General features: G+C 35.8%; 3 protein-coding genes and 1 pseudogene across 3 annotated transcripts; 2 read left to right on the top strand and 2 right to left on the bottom strand.

The window, feature by feature from the left end:
• Positions 1-37: 37 nt before the first annotated feature.
• LOC147934845 (tubulin beta-4 chain) lies at positions 38-2,116 on the bottom strand. The gene is made up of 3 exons (XM_087472268.1): positions 1,501-2,116; positions 1,038-1,307; positions 38-934 (listed from the first exon to the last, which is right to left on the bottom strand). Exons 1-3 carry the CDS (start codon positions 1,892-1,894, stop codon positions 264-266), a joined length of 1,335 nt encoding a protein of 444 aa, XP_087328394.1. The 5' UTR covers positions 1,895-2,116; the 3' UTR covers positions 38-263.
• Positions 2,117-9,878: 7,762 nt separating this feature from the next.
• On the top strand, positions 9,879-11,255 carry LOC104725005 (uncharacterized). Its single transcript, XM_010443595.3, has one exon. It carries the CDS (start codon positions 10,111-10,113, stop codon positions 11,122-11,124), a length of 1,014 nt encoding a protein of 337 aa, XP_010441897.1. The 5' UTR covers positions 9,879-10,110; the 3' UTR covers positions 11,125-11,255.
• A 2,097-nt stretch (positions 11,256-13,352) lies between these two features.
• Positions 13,353-15,237, bottom strand: LOC104728606 (berberine bridge enzyme-like 23 pseudogene; annotated as a pseudogene).
• Positions 15,238-18,150: 2,913 nt separating this feature from the next.
• On the top strand, positions 18,151-19,245 carry LOC104728605 (uncharacterized). The gene has a single exon (XM_010447564.1). It carries the CDS (start codon positions 18,151-18,153, stop codon positions 19,243-19,245), a length of 1,095 nt encoding a protein of 364 aa, XP_010445866.1.
• The last annotated feature ends 21 nt before the right edge of the window (positions 19,246-19,266 follow it).

Below are 19,266 nucleotides of genomic sequence, written 5' to 3'. Positions count from 1 at the left end.
TGAAAGCTCTGAGGCCTGAGCAAAATGCGACACAAACTTGAAAGAACAAAAGCAATATTTTTCCACTGACAAAAACAATAAGCAATACACGCAAAAGTTAAACAAATCCAGAACGAGAATGGGTTTCAATAACAGAACGAACACACATGAACGAAATAAAGAGATATTACGGAAAAAAAATTCAGGATTGAGGGAAAGAGAAGAAAGGGAATGCTGCTTGCTTACACAGCTTACGAATCCAAGGGAGCCATTAGACAAACATCTTAAGTCTCGTACTCCTCTTCTTCCTCCTCGTACTCCTCTTCTCCGGCTGTAGCATCTTGGTACTGCTGGTACTCTGCGACAAGATCATTCATGTTGCTCTCTGCTTCAGTGAACTCCATCTCGTCCATGCCTTCTCCTGTGTACCAATGAAGGAAAGCCTTTCTCCTGAACATAGCTGTGAACTGCTCACTCACACGCCTGAACATCTCCTGGATTGAAGTTGAGTTACCAATGAAAGTGGACGCCATTTTCAAACCCTTTGGTGCAATATCACAGACACTGGACTTGACGTTGTTTGGGATCCATTCCACAAAGTATGATGAGTTCTTGTTCTGAATGTTCATCATCTGCTCATCAACCTCTTTGGTGCTCAGCTTTCCACGGAACACAGCGGATGCAGTCAAGTAACGTCCGTGACGAGGGTCAGCAGCGCACATCATGTTCTTCGCATCCCACATCTGCTGGGTCAGTTCAGGGACACTCAAGGCACTGTATTGCTGTGATCCTCTCGATGTCAATGGAGCGAAACCAACCATGAAGAAGTGAAGCCTTGGGAAAGGGATGAGGTTCACAGCAAGCTTCCTAAGGTCAGAGTTTAGCTGACCAGGGAAACGAAGACAGCAAGTAACACCACTCATTGTAGCAGAGATGAGGTGGTTAAGATCACCAACTAATGGAAACACACAAAAGAAACAAAACAAGTCAGGACTCAAATCAAATCACATCTCATGAATAAACCAGTTACAAGAGATTGTATAATATAATATACTCACAGGTAGGGTTAGCAAGCTTCAAGGTACGGAAACAGATATCGTAAAGAGCCTCATTGTCCAAAACCATACACTCGTCAGCGTTCTCAACAAGCTGATGCACAGAGAGAGTAGCATTGTATGGCTCAACAACAGTGTCAGAGACCTTAGGAGAAGGAAACACAGAAAAGGTCATCATCATACGATCTGGATACTCTTCTCTAATCTTAGAAATCAAAAGAGTTCCCATTCCAGATCCGGTTCCTCCACCCAACGAATGACACACTTGGAAACCTAAATCCAAGAATAAAAAAAAAAAACCACATATCACAAAAAATGTACATAACACAAACCATCTCAATCAACAAAGACCTAAATCGATTTCGATTGTTCTCGTTTCCTACGCGGCTACGACGCAATAATCAGATTCAAAAAAAAAAAAAAAAAAAAAAAAACAGATCGAGATTCAAAAAAAAATGGTGCGCACCTTGAAGGCAATCGCTGTTCTCAGCCTCCTTCCTGACAACATCGAGAACGGAATCAATCAACTCAGCACCTTCGGTATAATGACCTTTGGCCCAGTTGTTACCAGCACCGGACTGGCCAAAGACGAAGTTATCAGGACGAAAAATCTGACCAAAGGGACCAGATCTGAGGGAATCCATGGTACCAGGCTCCAGATCCATAAGAACAGCGCGAGGAACGTATTTCCCACCGCTAGCTTCGTTGAAATACACATCGATACGTTCAAGCTGTAACGGAGAGTCGCCTACGTATTGACCGGTGTGATCAATGCCGTGTTCGTCGCAGATCACTTCCCAGAACTTTGCTCCGATCTGGTTTCCACATTGACCGCCTTGGATGTGAAGGATCTCTCTCATTTTTGTTTTTTTTTTCTTCTTCTCTCTCGATGTTGTCAAAGGAAAAAAAAAAGAGAGAGAGAGAAGATGGGCGACTCCTTTTTTTTTTCTTTTTCCTTTTTTTGCTTTTTTTTTTTTTTTTTGTTGTCCTTTGGAATAGGTTTAAAAAGGGATTGTGGAATGGGTAATAATCAGCTATATATAGTTTACGTCTTCTTCAATAAGCTTTTCTAAATTAATTATTTGCAGTTTAGTCCTTTTAGTTTTTATTTGGTACCCTTATTGTTTCGTTTTTTGGTACACTCTGCGCTGTATGACAGCGGAGGATTTCAAAATATATCTGTACTGCCCCACTTGTCTATAAGATATTTTTGGTATTTAAGTAAATCTTTTAAAAAAACAAGAATATTATATTAATTACATTTGTGAATAGTACAAAAGATAATTAATTTTTTTCGCCGTTTCAAAATTATAACATAATGACAAATTACATTATTTTGAAAATTCAATTTATTGAAGAGAGAGAGGTAGATTAGTTCTTCTTCTACTAAAAGACAGCAAAATTTTAGTGGTTTTTTTTGTTCAAAAGGAAAGTTTTGACTATCCAAGGGAGATCATAAAGTTGGGCCCTCTTTATAATCCAAAAAGGCCCATCATTTTTGGTATAGCAAAAACAAATGTTAGTGTCTCTCAATGCGCGGGTTGTTTTGTATGGCTAAATTTTTTGACGGTTTTCTATTTATTATTATTTTTTTTTTTTTGGGCAAATCAAAATATATTGATATCAAAAAAAATTTAGATGATACAAAAACATCTCAAAACAAACGTGTATGCAAATACAGAAAATTATTACAATTTCGATGAAGGAATGGAGAGTAACCAAACTATCTTTAGACTTATAGGTTGATATAAATGTTCTGTTATGTCCCTCTTTCACATATTTTTTATTGGCTATCAGCTTGGTGCTAAAACTCTAAAATGCCTTTGGCATTACTTTGAAAGGTAAATGTAGATTCAAAGTTGTATGAGATGTATCTGGATCTTGTATCTTCCTTGAAATCACTATATTTGATGTTTCCGACAAGATTCCATTGTGTTTCTTTGGGTAATTCTTTTTGGTCTTCTTATCCATGTATATCTCTCACATGTCTTTTCACTTTCTCTTCCGAACAGAGCCTCCACATCTCTAGAAGTTGTTGGAACCTTCGAGAGAGCACCACCATCTCCTAGACTCCTCGGGAAGAGAACGTCACTACCATGAGCGGGAATCGTTGGATTCTTCGGGAATTGATGGCCTCCATCGGAGATCCTCGCCGAGAAGAGTGTAACATATCTATTATTGAAGCGATTAAGCCGCATTTGATTACCATCATCTTCAAAACCAATATCGGATACTCCTGGATCCCAAATCTGGGTTTGATTTCCTTTACACGATTTGGATGGATTGTTGTGTGAAGGAATGAGGCATCGATGGTAGAAACGAACAGTTTCAAACTTGAAACTACGGAAACCACCTGGCTCGATCCATGATGGAGAGACGCCAACAACACTCCGATTCTCTTGTCGGATCATAGTCGGAAAGGAAAACTCTCGGAGAGAGAGAAAAGAGATGAAACACAGAATCACAATCTTCAACCAAATAGCCATTAACTCTATTTGCCGATGTTATTTGAAACCAGAACTATACAAAACAATAGTTCAGAGAAAATAAACAACAGGAAAGAGGGTCGATCAACGCCAGAGAAGCCGGCACCGGCCGGAAACGATGAGGACGAAGAGGTTTTGTTAGGAACGGTGGTTGTACACAATCGTCTAAAGCGAGAGAGAAAAAAACGGTTTCTTCCCGTTTTGGCTATATTTTGTTGTTTTCTCTTATTCTAATTTTATATTTTGCTTATTCATTTGTGTGGTATTATTGTTATCATATGTCAATAACTGTTTTTTGTCTACGTGTAATCATTTTTTCTATTTTTTCTTATTTTTTATAGTCATTTTTAAATATTTTTGAAAAAAAATATTTGTTTTGGGTTACTAATAAGCTTGGCCATCTTTCTCTACGCGTTAGGATCGTTTCTGACGAATTGTATTTTTGTTCATTAAGTTTTTTGTTTTTTTTTTATTTGACTCATAGTTTTTTGATTTTGTGTTAAATTGATTTACAATTGATCATAGGGCACATGAGCCACGCGTGTGCTAATTTTGTTTTTATTTTTTAGAATACGATCTATATTTGAAAGTTTTTTTTATGTTTTCCAATTTTTATTTTAATCGTCAGAAGTCTTTTTTTTTGTAACTTTCCATAAACGTAATTGTACTAATTGTTATACAATCTTCATTTTTTACAGTAAGGCTGTGTAAAAAAACTGTATCCTAATATTCAATCTGAAAAGACCGGTTTGGATTGGGTACGGATATACCTAAATAACGCTATTAGATTTTCTATTGCTAAATTCGTGAGTTTGATTTGGGTTAGGGTAATACCCGCTACCCAAACGAGTACCAATAAAACCCGAACATATAGACATATCTACCATATTAATAATATTTAGCATTGATATAATTCAACTATCCAAAATTATAATTATGATTTTGAATATATCAATTAGTTTTATACCTAAAATTGATCAAAATATATAGAAAAATATTTGTTACATATGTCAAATAGCTAAAATTATTTAAATTTCAACCAATTTTTAAGGATTTTTTTTGGATACCGAGTAGTTTGGGTAGTAATCGGGTTTTAAAATTTGTAACCCGAACCAATTTGAACCCAATAGTACCTAAACCGAAAGTTTAAAATTACCCAATGAATTCTATTTTCCTAAACCCATTTATCCGAACCGGAACGAGTTACCTATATGTCCAGGCCTACTTCACAATAGTGAATTTAAGTATTTGATCTTATTTTCTTTTTTAATGTTATTATTATTATCTTTTTTTTTGTCGAAATTGATGTTGTTATATTGATGTTTGAATAAAGTCAGAATACAATTGGTTTTGAAGCCATTTTGGCGGTGAAAAACAACTTGAGTAGAAGTCAGAAGAAATATAACCAAATTTGGCTAGCAAATGAGCTACATTATTACAACATCTTCTTGTGAAAGTGAACTCGATTTCTTTAAATTTCTTGATCCATTCTCGTATGTCTTGTAGGATGTTCGCCAATGAGATATCATCATCCTTGTTTGTTAAAATCCTTGTCAATAATTCTGAATTTCCTTCAAAACAGACTCAATTGATTCCTCTTATCCACCTTTGTTGCAATGCCGTTAATAGCGCCTTTGCTTCAGCTTCTAAAGGAGATGTTGTTATCCCAAGAGCCATAGCACCCCAACCATTACTTATTCCATTCTTATCACAGAGAATCCATCCTGCTTTTGCCTTTGAAGTGATATGATCATAAGCTGCATCGTAGTTACATTTTAAAGAAGTTGTAGTAGGACGGTTCCATTTTTGATTGGAGTTGTGAGATGATTGTGTTTGATGATAGTTTGTTTGAGAATTATGATTATTCCAATCTGCAACATCACCTTTGGCTCGTACTGTAATTGGTTTATCTTGAATGGAGTTGAATGTAAAGTTATTCCGAGACTTCCAAATGTGCCAAAGTATCCAAAATGGTAATTGTTTTGTGATTGAAGGGATATCACTATCGTATATTGAATCCAATAACATGGCAATGAACTGTTCGCTGGTGAAAGTTGCAGGAAGCAATAAATGAATTGGTATATTGGAGAGTTCCCAAACTTCTTTAGCATGTATACACTGGAATAGAATATGCTCTATTGTCTCATCTGCTTTGAAACATCTTGGACAAATGGGATCCAAATTCATACCACGAGTATTCAGTCTTGTAATAGATGGGAGGGATTGGGATATAATTCTCCAAAGAAAATGTTTTATTCGTGGCAGAATCTTCAGCTTCCAAATCTTTGTTTTGTGAGTCACTGAACCATGAGGGATGGCTACTTGTGGTGAACTGTTATCTGGATAATGCATATTAAGCCAGTATCCAGAACGAACAGAGTATTCTCCTGACTTATTATAATACCAAATAAGTTTGTCTTGGGAAATTGATTTTGACAAATAAATTTTGTGAATCTCTTGGTGATCAGAGAGAATAATGTGATCTAGTAAACTTTCTTGAGACCGATAGGATCCTGTATCAAAGATCAATTGTGATACGTTCTGAATATTATCTTGGTGTATACTTGTTATTGGTCTTGGAGGGTGTGCTGGGATAACATTATCAACGTTTACTCGAGCTGTGTTTCCACCTCCAATGATGAATCTTGAACCTTTTTTGATTAACTTCAATCCTTCCAGAATAGAAGCCCAACCATAAGATTGATTAACTCTTTTTTTTGCATCTGCAATTGAACAATCTCTATAGTATCTTGTTTTCATGACTTTTGCAAATAAACTGTCTGGACAACAAATTAAGCGTCATGCTTGTTTGGCAAGTAATGCATCATTGAATTTAGATAGGTTTTTGAATCCTAAACTACTTTCTTTCTTCGAAAACTGCAAGCGCTCCCATGCTATCCAAGGTATTCCTCTTTCTGTATTTCCTTTTTTCCACCAGAATCTTTGTAGAACTGAATCAATTTCTGATATAATCCTCTAGGCAGTTTAAAACATGACATTGATAATTGATGACAGATTATAGTAATGCATTTAAGTACCTTAGTTGTGGAAATAACTTGATGAGAAGCTAACCGTTTGTATAGTCTGGATCCATAGAATATCAACGGCTGTCATCATCAGTCGTAGTCTAATCTTTAGGGTTATTGTCTCTCGTGAACAAGGTTGACGAAGAAGAGGAATGAAACGTTACACTACATTTGTTAATTGGGATTTTTATTTGGTGTAACCCAAGTCACACGTCCATGAATATCTTTGTTAAGTTTGTTTGGATTTTAATAACATAAAATTTATAGACTCAACTAAAAAAAAATATGTTGAGGTGGAGGCAGATGTTGACAGCTTAGAGTGAGAAAAACTCTCTCATTATATATATAGATTTTACCAAAAAAAATATTAGCATCTATTGTATAATTTAAATTAATTACCCCATTATTAAATAAAGTATATCTCCATTGGTGGGATTAAAATTAAGTTGTTAATATAAATTTTCATCAAAAAAATTTAAACATATCAAATTATATCTTATACTATTTATTTATTTAGTTAAATTTATTTATTACTATACATATACTATTATGAATATTTATATTAATAAAATAGAAATAAGAAAAACATAAACATTAATAATCTTAATCTTATAGCAATAGTTAACAGTGTAATCCATTATAATAGATAATATCATAAAGCAAAAAAATATTTTAGTGTAATTAGATAAGATTCTACCAAAATATCATAATGTTGACAAACTCAGTTTTTACAATCTCAGTTTTTTCAAAATATTATATTAGTATATTAATTTTAATTTTTACAATCTCAGTTTTTTCAAAATATTATATTATTGTATTAATAAAAAATAATATTATTTTTTAAAGGGAAAGATTAGTTACAAATTCAAGCTACAAAAGTTTGAATATCTATCTATATGAATACAAAAATATGCATAATCGTTGTTTTTTTTACTCTGGAAACAAACCATGTATGAGTTGGGCCCTCTCAATAGCTTGAAAAATGTCTCAATCTCAAATAAAATGATCTAAGACCTCATTTTTGGTGTGTCGAAACAAATATTATGGTCTCAATCACAAATAACATGATCTACGATCTCATTTTTGGTCTCTCGAGACAAATATATTATGGTCTCATTAATCTCAACTAAAATGATCTAAACCCTCATTTTCAGTTTACCAAGACAAATATTATGGTCTCAATCTCAAAGAAAATGATCTAAGACCTAGATCTTCGTTCTCCACCTCCAGTTTCTTGTTGTGTTGTTTTTTTTTAATATAAAAAACAACCTAGTTCCTCTAGTTTACTCTGCAAGAAACGGGTTGTATGGGTTTTGTTTTTAACCTTAGGTATCGAGGTTGTCTATTTCGAGATGTCGATGTGTATTGAAGCGTTGAGTTGTTATTCAGCACGGCTTGGCTCTGCCGCAGCTATTGGTTGCCTACCGTAAAAGACAGTAAGTTGTTCGTCTCCTCTAGACTCTAGTCGCTAGTTAATTATCATTTGAGTTTTCTTTTTGATATATATATATATATACTTATAAAATTTGTAATCATGTGATTTCAATGGCTTAAGCTGTCTTAAGCTGTCTAAAACATGTACAAAAGGAACTGAAGGAAACGTTTCAGGTAATTTGTAACCCTGGCACAGGACAAATCCTTGAACTTACCAAGTGGAGACGAATAGTGTTAAGGTGATGAGCTATCCTTGAACGTATGATCCAGTTGAGAAACAAAACAATACAAGGTGGTATCAATGGCATTGTGTCTGATAGTTTCGAGAAGCATTAAATTATTATGACATTAATGTCGAATGTATTAGACCCATTAATGGTGTTTTGTATAATTACATAGCTTCAGTTACAAGTTTTCAGAGGATTCTGTGGTCTTTTGCTTTGATGTTAGAAGTTCAGATTTATTCAAATTGATGGGACTTTCATTTAGAGGGTGTTATGGAAATATGATAAACTACAATGGTAAATAGTTACAGGCTTAATGGTCAAAGCGTACATACGTATTGCCAGCTTTGGGCAAGATTGTGGTCGGCGTACACATTGTTGGAGTGACTCGGACGAATGAAATTGTGTTGGCGTCGTGCTATTTTGTGCCTTTCGACCACTTCTACTACAATATCTAGAGAAAAACAATCATAAGACTTCAAATCCAAGGAACTGAAGTGTTTCCTTATAAACTAGCTAGTTAGCATATTTCTAAACCATACAGAGGACGTGAAGGTTTTGCAAGTGATTTAATTAAAATAAAGACTAGCTAGTCTGGTTCTAATTATTGCTGTAAGGTTGGATCTTAAATTGCAAGTGACAGTAAGGTTGGATCTTATTACTGTCATTAACCTTCTTGGATAATTGTTTTCCCTTGTTTACTTGTTTACAGTTGGGCAATGGTTGTTCTAAGCTAAAATTTGAGAAAACATACCAAAAACAAACATAGAACCTCTTTAGTGGGATGCTAGATGGATGATGTTTGTTGTAATAGGATTGCACTTTGTATCCATCTAAAACAAATGATTCTTTTACTCACATTTTGATATAAAATGGACGATTGTGGTAAGAAAAACAAAGCTTTATGGAATGTTCTAAACTTTGTAAATAAATGGTTTACAGGCTCATGCCAACCCATAAAAATTGCCTATTGTAGGTTAGATTCCATATCAATGTCACTAATTTGGAATTTTGGAGTACTCTTCGTATTCTAATTAAATATTTTTAAAACGTACTTTTTTTTCTTTAGAAGAATTTTCCAAATTTCTCAATTTTCAAACATCTTTTCCGTTCCATTAAAAAAATATATAAAGTACAAAAAAGCTAAATACATCTCATTCCTTCTCTGTTTAAACTAAGGGGGGGGGGGGGGGGGGGGGGGTATGCTCCTAATATTCTAAATTAATTATTTTCAAACTAAATATATAAATCGAAATGGTACTTCTTCATATTTTTAATTCCAAAAAAAAAGAAAAAAACGTACTACTTCTTTGAATTTCTAGAAGAAATTTCCAATTTTCCAAACATCTTTTCATTTTAAAAAATTTAAGTAATTAAACCTTTATGTAATCTATTTTTTTAACTCGGTGCTAACTTTTAAACTAAAGTCACTAATTTGGATTTTTGGTGTACTCCTAATATTCTAAATTAAAAAATAAATATAAAGATCTTTAACGTACTTCTTTAAATTTTTTAAAAGAATTTTCCAATTTTTAAATCATCTTTTCCATTTAAAACAAAATCAAAGTAATTAAAAAGCTAAATTTCCTTTACTATAATCTAATTCCTTAACTCGGTTTAAAACTTTACAATACTTAAATTGTTATATTTCTCTCTTTCCGTTTTCTCCACAATTACTCATCATTTAGCTCGTGTTTTAAAATCACACACTCAAAAAAAAAGTGGTCTCTTCAACTTCGCTTTCTGCGATCCTTCTTCACTTCCCATAGTAGTATTTATAAATTGCTTCGACTAACCCAAACTCTTCATCGATCTCTCATTATTGTTTAAAAAAAAAAAAAAACCAAACTTTCTTTTTTTAAAGACAACTCAAAGGTCTCTCCTTTTTTTTTTTTTTTAAAGAGTCATGTCTCAACCATGGAAAATACCAAAATCGAGCCGTATCTTAAGATTCATATCGGAGTTTCAGAATTCTCCGAAACGCGGCGGGTCTTTGTTCGTCGAAACTGGCTTCCCAGCTTCTCTGATCGATCTCTTCTTTCAAAACCGCGATCGTTTCAAGAAACCAACGTCTAAACGCTTCCAACGAATCGAACGCCAGATTCAAACCGCTCCAAACGCTTCTTCATTGACCAATAAAGACTCGATTTTGGAAAAGCCCCTGAAGGTGAAACCCGTACGGAGTGAGATCGAGAAAGTTAATGTCAGTAAAGGTAAATTAGCGGCGGAGAATCAGAACGCGATTAAAAATAGCGGCTGCGTTTGCGGTGAAAGCGGTGCGTTCGTTTTGATGGCGTTTAAAGTTTTAATAGTGGCGTTGCTCGCCTTGAGCACGAAGAAGAAGCTCACTGTCGGAATCACTCTCTCCGCCTTGGCTCTTCTCTTAACAGAGCTCGTGGCGGCGCGTGTGTTCACTCGCTCCAAGCTCTGTAAAACCGACGAAAACAAAAACGCGATTTCCCGCGTAAAAATCGTAACTTTAGATGAAACTCGAGTTCCTTGTCCGAAAGAAACAGAGCAGCCTGTAGTAGCTAAAACAGAGGATTCGAAATCGAAAGATACAACGATCCGTGATCTGTTGTCCAAGGACGAGAAGTCACCAAGTAAAAGTTCAAGACTAAAATCGAAGATTGTGAAGAAGCTGAGGAGTTACAATATGAAGAAGAAGAAGAAGACGATGAAGATCAAAGAAGAGTCTCCTTTGGTTGAAGTCTCGAGTTTGGTTCTAAAAGACAATACAGAGATGAGTACTGAGTCTGCTGCTGCTGAGAGAGACGAAGAAAAGTTGAAAGACCAGTCATTGAGTGGGACTGCTCTGATCGTGATTGTGCTGACTAGTCTCTTATTTGGGAAGATCTTAGCCATTGTTCTTACACTATCTTGTCTTGTTCTTAGATTCGGAGTTGCCAAGAAAATCTAACCTTTGCATACAATTTTTTTGTATTCTTTTGAACAAAATTATTGGTATGTATAGTAGTTACATGTTTTGTATATGAAACTGTGAATTTTTCTTGTTTTAATAAGCTTTCCAATGAACCATAATTTTTAGCATAATGTTTGCGTTTGGCGTTTATATCAAAACTTTGAAAACGTAAAGTTATATTGTTTATATATTAATAAGTGCGTTTGAAACAGATTAAAGTTCATAATGATCAAAATTGGGGTTGCTTTGGGAAATACGGTAATGTTGCTTATGGAAATTATATTAGCACCAAAAGAAATTGTTAGGTAATGTATTAGTATAAATTTAGAAGTGCTTGTAGTTGGTAAGTGAAAGACAATTAGGCTTCACTAAGCTAAAATAGCACTAGATTGTGTAAAAAAAGTGATGGTAGGTTATGTGGCAATATTAATCAAATCACATGACAATTATTAACGGAAAAAAGGTAACCATTTAGGTTTCTGGTCAGCCATTTAGCAAAGAAAAATGGTTAGGTTAATTAAGCCTAGTTTTAGTTCAAAAAAAAAAAAAAAGTTAATTAAGCCTAGTTAAGCTTGTGTTTAAAAGTTTTGAGAACTCACTCTGATTGGAGATCAAGATCAAATGCTTAGTGTTGTGCTTAATGTAAAGTTTCAATGATTATGTCAAATCTGATATGGTAAGAGATGTGGTTTGTGTTGGTTGATATCACTCCAAATATATATGATACAGTGATAGTGATAAGAGTTTGACTTGTAGATGTGATAAAATATATAATCTTGGTCAATATCACTCCAATTCAGAGTATTACACTTGGAATAGTTTTCTTATTTTTCTAAATTATTACACTGTGGTGTCAAAATATATGTATACATGTGTTTCCTGAAATTCATGGTATATAAAATAAGAGAGTTCTTAATTCAAAATGTTTTTTTTCCTAACCTTATAAATAAAATATAGTAGATTGTTGAATCATCTTTATAAGAAACATGAAAACACAAGATGATTGCTGTGAATAATAATAGACAAAGAAATCAAATCATGCTTTTGGAAAAAGGTAAAAAAATAGGAATAAAAAATACTGTATGTGTTTACTGTAAAGCTTTTGTAAATAAAATAAAGAAATACTACTAAACAAGTTTCGGACAAAGACAGTGTCTTTGGGTTTTGATTCGATAGATCTTTACCTAATTCAAAATGAACATTATAGTGGCAAATCCTCCATTGCTAAGTTTTCTTATTTTATTGTTACTTGTCTTTTCTTTTTGGGCATATCATGCTTACCACTAAGTGTTATAGTCAAGCCAAAATTTTTACGATCTTGTGTTTTTTTTTGGGCAGCAAATCTTAGATATTTTGATCAAAATTTTTAAAATATCTTATAAAACTTATAATATACAAAACACTTGACAAGATATGTGATACGCGTAATATGTTGTATTTTCAGAAACAAATAATTTTTGTCTTTTTCTGCTTATGATTTATATCAGGGTCTTGGAGTGGTGCATTTGCATATTAGTGTAAGTGTATTTACCCTTTGATTACAAAATAGTCTAAGATATTTAAGTGGTGCATTTGCATAAGATATTTTCTAAGTGTATATGTTTTCAGTTTAATCAGATTTTCGAGGTACTGAAGTCGATAACTGTATTGTAAATGTAAAATTCTGGGCAAGAGTGTATTTGTGACAAAAAAAAAAAAGTGTATTTGATGAAAATTTATTAGTATGGAAATAATCACTTGTTGCAAAAAGTAAAACGTGATAATCGAGTTATACGAGTTAGCGTTAGGATAAATGTTGGAAATAAGTCAAAAAGATTAGATAAGTGAAACCAATAATAACTCATGCGTGAATGTGAAATCTGTCGGACGTGATTATAAAAGATTTTAAAATACAATGATCAACGAATGTCTAATAAAGTAGCCACGCATAATTTGTTCTTCTACTATACCGTAACATCTTTCTTCCGAAAAAGCGACAGCAATACAAATTGAGCATTGAACTTATGCCAAGATTCGTATATATATAATTAAGAATGATGGTAAAGATGGATATAAAGGGGGACAATAATAGACCAAATCGAAACCGATCGATTCAATATATTATTAGTGCAATAACAATCGAAGCAAAAACTTCTAATTAAATTTGGCTTGGTTTAACTCTCATCTTCGGCTAATTGTGTTGTTTTATATATAAGTTACAAAGAAGAAAGAAAATAACAGTGAGATTCACCACATAACACGATCACTTTCACACTGAACATTTTACATGAGGACTATATATACAATATTTCATAGAGACATATAAGTCCAATTAATAACAAGAACACAAACAAACAAACATTATTTTTGTCTAAGAATTAAACATTAGTTTTCTCTTACACAACCAAAGGAGGAATACTTTGTTCATTCCTGAAGAAATTGGTTGGATCAATCTTCCCTTTAACCATAGCCAATCTCTTAAAATTACTTCCAAAGTACCTGAACCCCCATAACCTCGCATCTTCAAAGCTTGTATTAACTCCTCTATTCATACCTAAATCAAGATCTCTGTAATTCAAGTAAGCTCCTCTTGGTGATCCAGAGACATAAACGCTCATATACCTATAAAGCAATCTCATCCATCTCACATGCTTCTCCATCTCTCCAATGTCCTTCACTCTCCATTTCACCATATACTGTATATTATATAGATTCCCTCTTCTATGTGGAAATGGAGTCTCTCTTTCACCAATCTCATACATTTTACCACCTAATGGTTCCATTATCATCATTGGAGATTCGACCTCGTGAAACCTCTTCCATATACCTTCTAGACCGATTTCAGGAACCGGGTTCTTGACAAAGTCAGATTTTGCTTTGAAATACAGATCATTGTATCTTTGTTCTCGATCGAGAAGAGTCTCTAGTGGCTGCCCTTTCTTCCAGTTAAAGTACATTATTGAATCGATCCAGCTCATTTCCGAACAGTCTTGAACCTTTAACCCTAATTCCGGAAACTTCTGATTCATCAAAGGAATCAGTTTATCGATACCTCCAAGATAATTTGCCTGGAATGTAGCTTGAACAGATCCTCCGGAATTGTAAATGATGACTCGGATGAAGAGATCATCTTCAAGCTCTGCTGCAATATGCTGCCATCTATGAACAATTTTCGTCATATTCTGTGTGAAAGGTAAGTACCTTGTGAAGCACGTTACTTTCTCTGGAACCCTAACTAGCTTCACTTTCCATGAAACTACAACTCCAAAGCTAGCTGCTCCACCTCCTCTAATCGCCCAGAATAAATCTTCACCCATTTCTCTCCTACTGTTGTAGATTCTCCCGTTTGCGTCTACAAAACGCGCGTCCACAATGTTATCCGCGGCTAAACCGTGTTTCCTCATCATTGCGCCAAACCCTCCTCCACTAAAATGACCTCCAACTCCAACACTAGGGCATGTTCCTGCAGGGAAACCATGGATCTTGCTCAATTTAGCAATTTTATAGTAAAGCTCACCGATCGTAGCACCGGCTCCAACCCAAGCTGTTTCATCCGCAAGGTTGATCTCGATCGATCGAAGATTAACGAGGTCGAGGATAATGAAAGGCGAGTGTAATGAGAGGTAAGAAAGGCCTAACTTGTACCCCAAGTTTCCTGCTGCAGAGTAATGATCTCTGGACTTCTGATTCAGTTCTTGGTGTAACGATCAGAATTGGCTTCTGGCTTGTGAAATTCAAGCTCAGGAAATTGTAGTTTTGTGATAAAGATTGCGAGAAATCGGCATAAAGTCTTGAATCTGGATCGTGGATGAAGCTTTTAGGGTTTTTGAAGCTTGAATCAGAATGTGTCGACATGCAACTGAGAAACTGGTCTCTACCAGGAAGAGAATTGGAATCGGAATTGACCCATTTGACTAAGAAGACAAGAAACAGAGACAAAGCAAAAGCTTCAAGCGTTCTCATCTTTAGTGTATTGGTTTTCGTGTATTTGAAGTTACAGAGATATATCATTTGTTCTTGTTCTGGTGATGGGAGAAGGAGTACCAGAGATTTTAATGAGAGAACTGATGAAGTGGGAAGAAAGAGTAAACTAGGTTCCAACTAACACCGACGAAGAGATTAAAATTTTAAAATTCAACGAAAATGAATTTTTGGAATTTTGTGTTGCATAGAAACAAATACTGTATAATTTAAATAATAGGCTTCTAAGTTTAGGTATAAGAAAATTAAGTATATTAATTCGAGTAGTGATTATATTCCAACAATGGGAATTACGTGCTATAGTATGCATTACCATATTTATCAGTTATTGGAACATTTTCTCATTATTAACTTATACCTCCATAGCTATGATAAAGACCTTGAAGAAGAAAAACATTCACAATTTTGTGCTAATATATAGTAAATTAGTAATTATTTAAATTTTCCTATCTAATTGTGTATGGGCAAAACCTACCAACCTGCATTCATTATAGGACTATTTCAATTCTGCATCATAATGTATTCTAATTTTTCGTGTTCTCAAATGTCTCAAAAGAACTCTTATATTATGGGATCCTAAGCAAGTGGATGATTTTGCAGTAAAAAAGGCATGAGTTTTGGTAAATGTAAGGGTTATTAATTAAATCATATTTTACATTACTTCTACAGTTTTGTGTATTTGTGAACAAATTAGTATTCAAAACATTAAATGAAGCGATCGTCAGGTAATATTTACTGCAACTCAACGGCATGAAAGCAATGTGTCGACGTTTTCTAATTGTTAATTGTCTTCCACTGATCGCTCTTGCGGTGTTGCCCACTGCATGAGTCATTTGTGTTACAGTGAGCAACTGAGCATAATAAACAAGGATTGAACTAATTTGAGATACACTATAACAAATGGAACCAAAATAAAACTGAATCATCTGAATTTTTAATAACGGCCTCGTCATAAAATCATTTTATAAGAACTTTAATAACTTTTACAATATGAAATTACAAACCCCTCAATTATTATTCAATCGATCTAATTAATGAAGCAACGACGCTACTAAAGATACAGAGCAAACCCGGGATGAAGAACACAGCTCTCCAGCTCTCAGGGTGTGACAAAAAAGTATTGGAAACAAAAAAGTAGAGTCACCTGGCTGAAAGAGGGAGACCGTAATACAAAGTTCTTCCATGCCACCACGAAGCAACGACGTGCTAGAAACCGTATTTGTAGTTTAAAAAACAATGTGGGTGCCTTGGTGGAGTCAGAGGATGGTATAGAACATGTGGTTACTCAATATTTCCAAGATCTCTTTTCGGCCTCAAATACATCGGGTGTGGAGGAAGCTCTGCGGTATGTCAAGGAAAAAGTCACGCCTGAGATAAACGCTTCGTTAATCCATCCTCCTTCGAATGGAGAGATACGAAAGGCTGTGTATGGTATTAATCCTGATAAAGCACCTGGTCCCGATGGGATGACAAGCCTTTTTTCCAACGTTTCTGGAAATCCATCAGTAAGGATATCATCAAGATGGTTAAGGATTTCTTTGAGCAAGGTTCTTTTGATCCAAGGCTAAACGAGACCAACATTTGTATGATCCCCAAGAATGAGAGGCCGCGAGAGATGGGGGAGTCCAGACCTATTAGCTTATGCAATGTAAGCTATAAGATTATCTCGAAATTTCTCTCTAATAGGCTGCGGAAAGCTCTCCCGAAGCTTATCTCGGAGACACAATCGGCCTTTGTGGCTCGACGCCTGATCACAGATAACATCTTGCTAGCACAAGAGAATTTCCACGCTATCCGTACCAATTCAACCTGCAGATCAAAGTTTCTAGCAATAAAAACGGATATGAGCAAGGCGTATGATCGAGTGGAATGGTCGTTTTTAGAGAAACTTATGTGCAAGCTAGGGTTCGATCAAAAATGGATCTCGATGATGATGTGTTGCATTTCTTCAGTCTCTTATAAAGTGCTCATCAATGGAGAAGCAAAAGGAAATATAATCCCTTCAAGAGGATTACGCCAAGGCGACCCGCTTTCTCCCTTTTTGTTCATTTTATGTACAGAAGCATTGCTAGCGCAACTTCATGGTGTAGAAGAAGAAGGACGCATTACAGGGCTTATAATTGCCCAAGGGAGCCCTCCAGTGTCACATTTACTCTTTGCAGACGACAATCTGTTCTTCTGTAGGGCAGATATCCAGCAGTGTGCTGAGCTTTTAAAGATTATAAACTGTTATGGGGCAGCTTCGGGACAACAGTTGAATAAGGCAAAATCGGCGATTCTGTTTGGCAATAGAGTGGAGCAAAATCTTAAAGCGGATCTAAAAAAGGCTCTTGGTATCTCAAGAGAAGGAGATATGGGGACGTATTTGGGACTACTAGAGACGATTTGTGGATCCAAGCAACAGGTTTTTGCTTTTGTACAAGATCGTTTAAATGCTAGGATAAACTCCTCGTCTGCAAAGTTTCTGTCAAAGGGAGGACGAGAAGTGTTGATAAAATCAGTTGCACAAGCCTTACCAACTTATGTTATGTCTTGTTTCCTACTTCCTCAGCAGATCATTAATAAACTTCGAGGAGCTGTGGCTAGATTCTGGTGGAGCACAAAAAACAACAACAAAGGACTCCATTGGGTGGCGTGGGATAAAATCAGTGTTCCCTTGGAACAAGGGGGCTTGGATTTCGTGACTTAAAGGATTTCAATCTAGCTTTACTTGCTAAACAGACCTGGAGACTTCTCAGGTACCCAGACTCCCTGCTTTGTCGTGTTTTAAAGGGGCGATATTTCAGATATTCAAATCCCATGGACGTGCAAAGAGTTAATTCCCCATCTTTTGAGTGGCGTAGTATGATGGCAGCAAAGCCATTACTCCAACAAGGTCTCCGGAAAAACATACGCTCTGGGTTTAACACCCGCGTTTGGTTGGATAATTGGATCCCCACAATACCAGCGAGACCAGCGAAGGACCGAGAGGTATTCAAGGATCCAAACCTTTATGTGAATCATTTGATAGATTTTGATTCAAAGACTTGGAAAATGGATTAGCTAATTGAACTGGTGGATCCGATGGATGTCCCCCTTATCACTTGTCTACAACCTAGTAAGAGGTTTATGGTTGACGACTATGTTTGGAGCCATACCAAGTTATGTCAATACACAGTCAGATCCGGATACGTGATCGCTACTCAAGCAGCCCAGGAGATAGTTGAACCAAGCACTACCAAGTTAAAGAGTCAAGTCTGGAAACCGAAGACGTCACGGAAAATCAAACACTTCTTGTGGCTAGCCCTCTCGGGATGTGTAGCTTCAAATAGCCGTCTAGCTGATCGACACTGCGGTACAGACAAGACATGTCACAGATGTGGAGATGAGGAGGAATCGATTAACCATATCTTATTTAGATGTCCGCCGGCTTTGCAGGTGTCGGCTCTTTCCAATATTGCAACTATTCCGGGGGTCTTCCCGAGTAATTCGATTTACACAAACTTTGACTACCTACTCTGGCAAGCTAAGGAACAGGGAACTCCGAAAGATCAGCTTGAGGTTTTCCCTTGGATCTTGTGGTACTTATGGAAAGCGCGGAATGAGAAAACGTTTAACAACAAGGATACATCCCCTTTAGACACGCTGGAACTTGCTTCCTCGGAGGCGGCTGCATGGAGATTGGCTCAGATACTCGATTCCTATGAGGAACCAGATGATAGTCAAGACGAGGAGGTGGAGGCCGACGGGGAAATCCTCGGAGAGTTTAGATGCCAGATTGACGCATCTTGGGAGTCTAGGGATCAGTTTGCGGGTTTGGGTTTTGTGATGTTGGGTCCGGTACGAACTTTTGGCTTGAAATGTACGCAGAGGCATCTCTCGGTACTACACGCTAAGCTTGCAGCGTTACTATGGGCAATGGAGTCATCGATTCACCAAGGATGGACATTGGTCCACTTTGAGACTGATTGTCTTACCATTATCAAACTTACAGAGGAGATCGATGATTGGCCCAGTTTTTCGAGAGAGTTGAGTTCTTTTTCTGATCTAAAAGCTAAATTTTTGGTCTTTTCCATTTCTCATATTCTTAGAACTTTAAATGTCCGTGCCGATCATCTTGCAAAGATTGTTCGAGCGCAAGGTTCTTTATTTTACCATGTAGACTCGATTGTTCCGTAGTGGTTGGCTTTAGGGACCAAC

Source organism: Camelina sativa, chromosome 11, assembly GCF_030686135.1.
Source record: "Camelina sativa cultivar CO46 ecotype springtype chromosome 11, ASM3068613v1".
NCBI classification, from domain to species: domain Eukaryota; kingdom Viridiplantae; phylum Streptophyta; class Magnoliopsida; order Brassicales; family Brassicaceae; genus Camelina; species Camelina sativa.
Note: the sequence above shows the minus strand (reverse complement) of the source record. Positions and strands in the feature narration are given on the sequence as shown.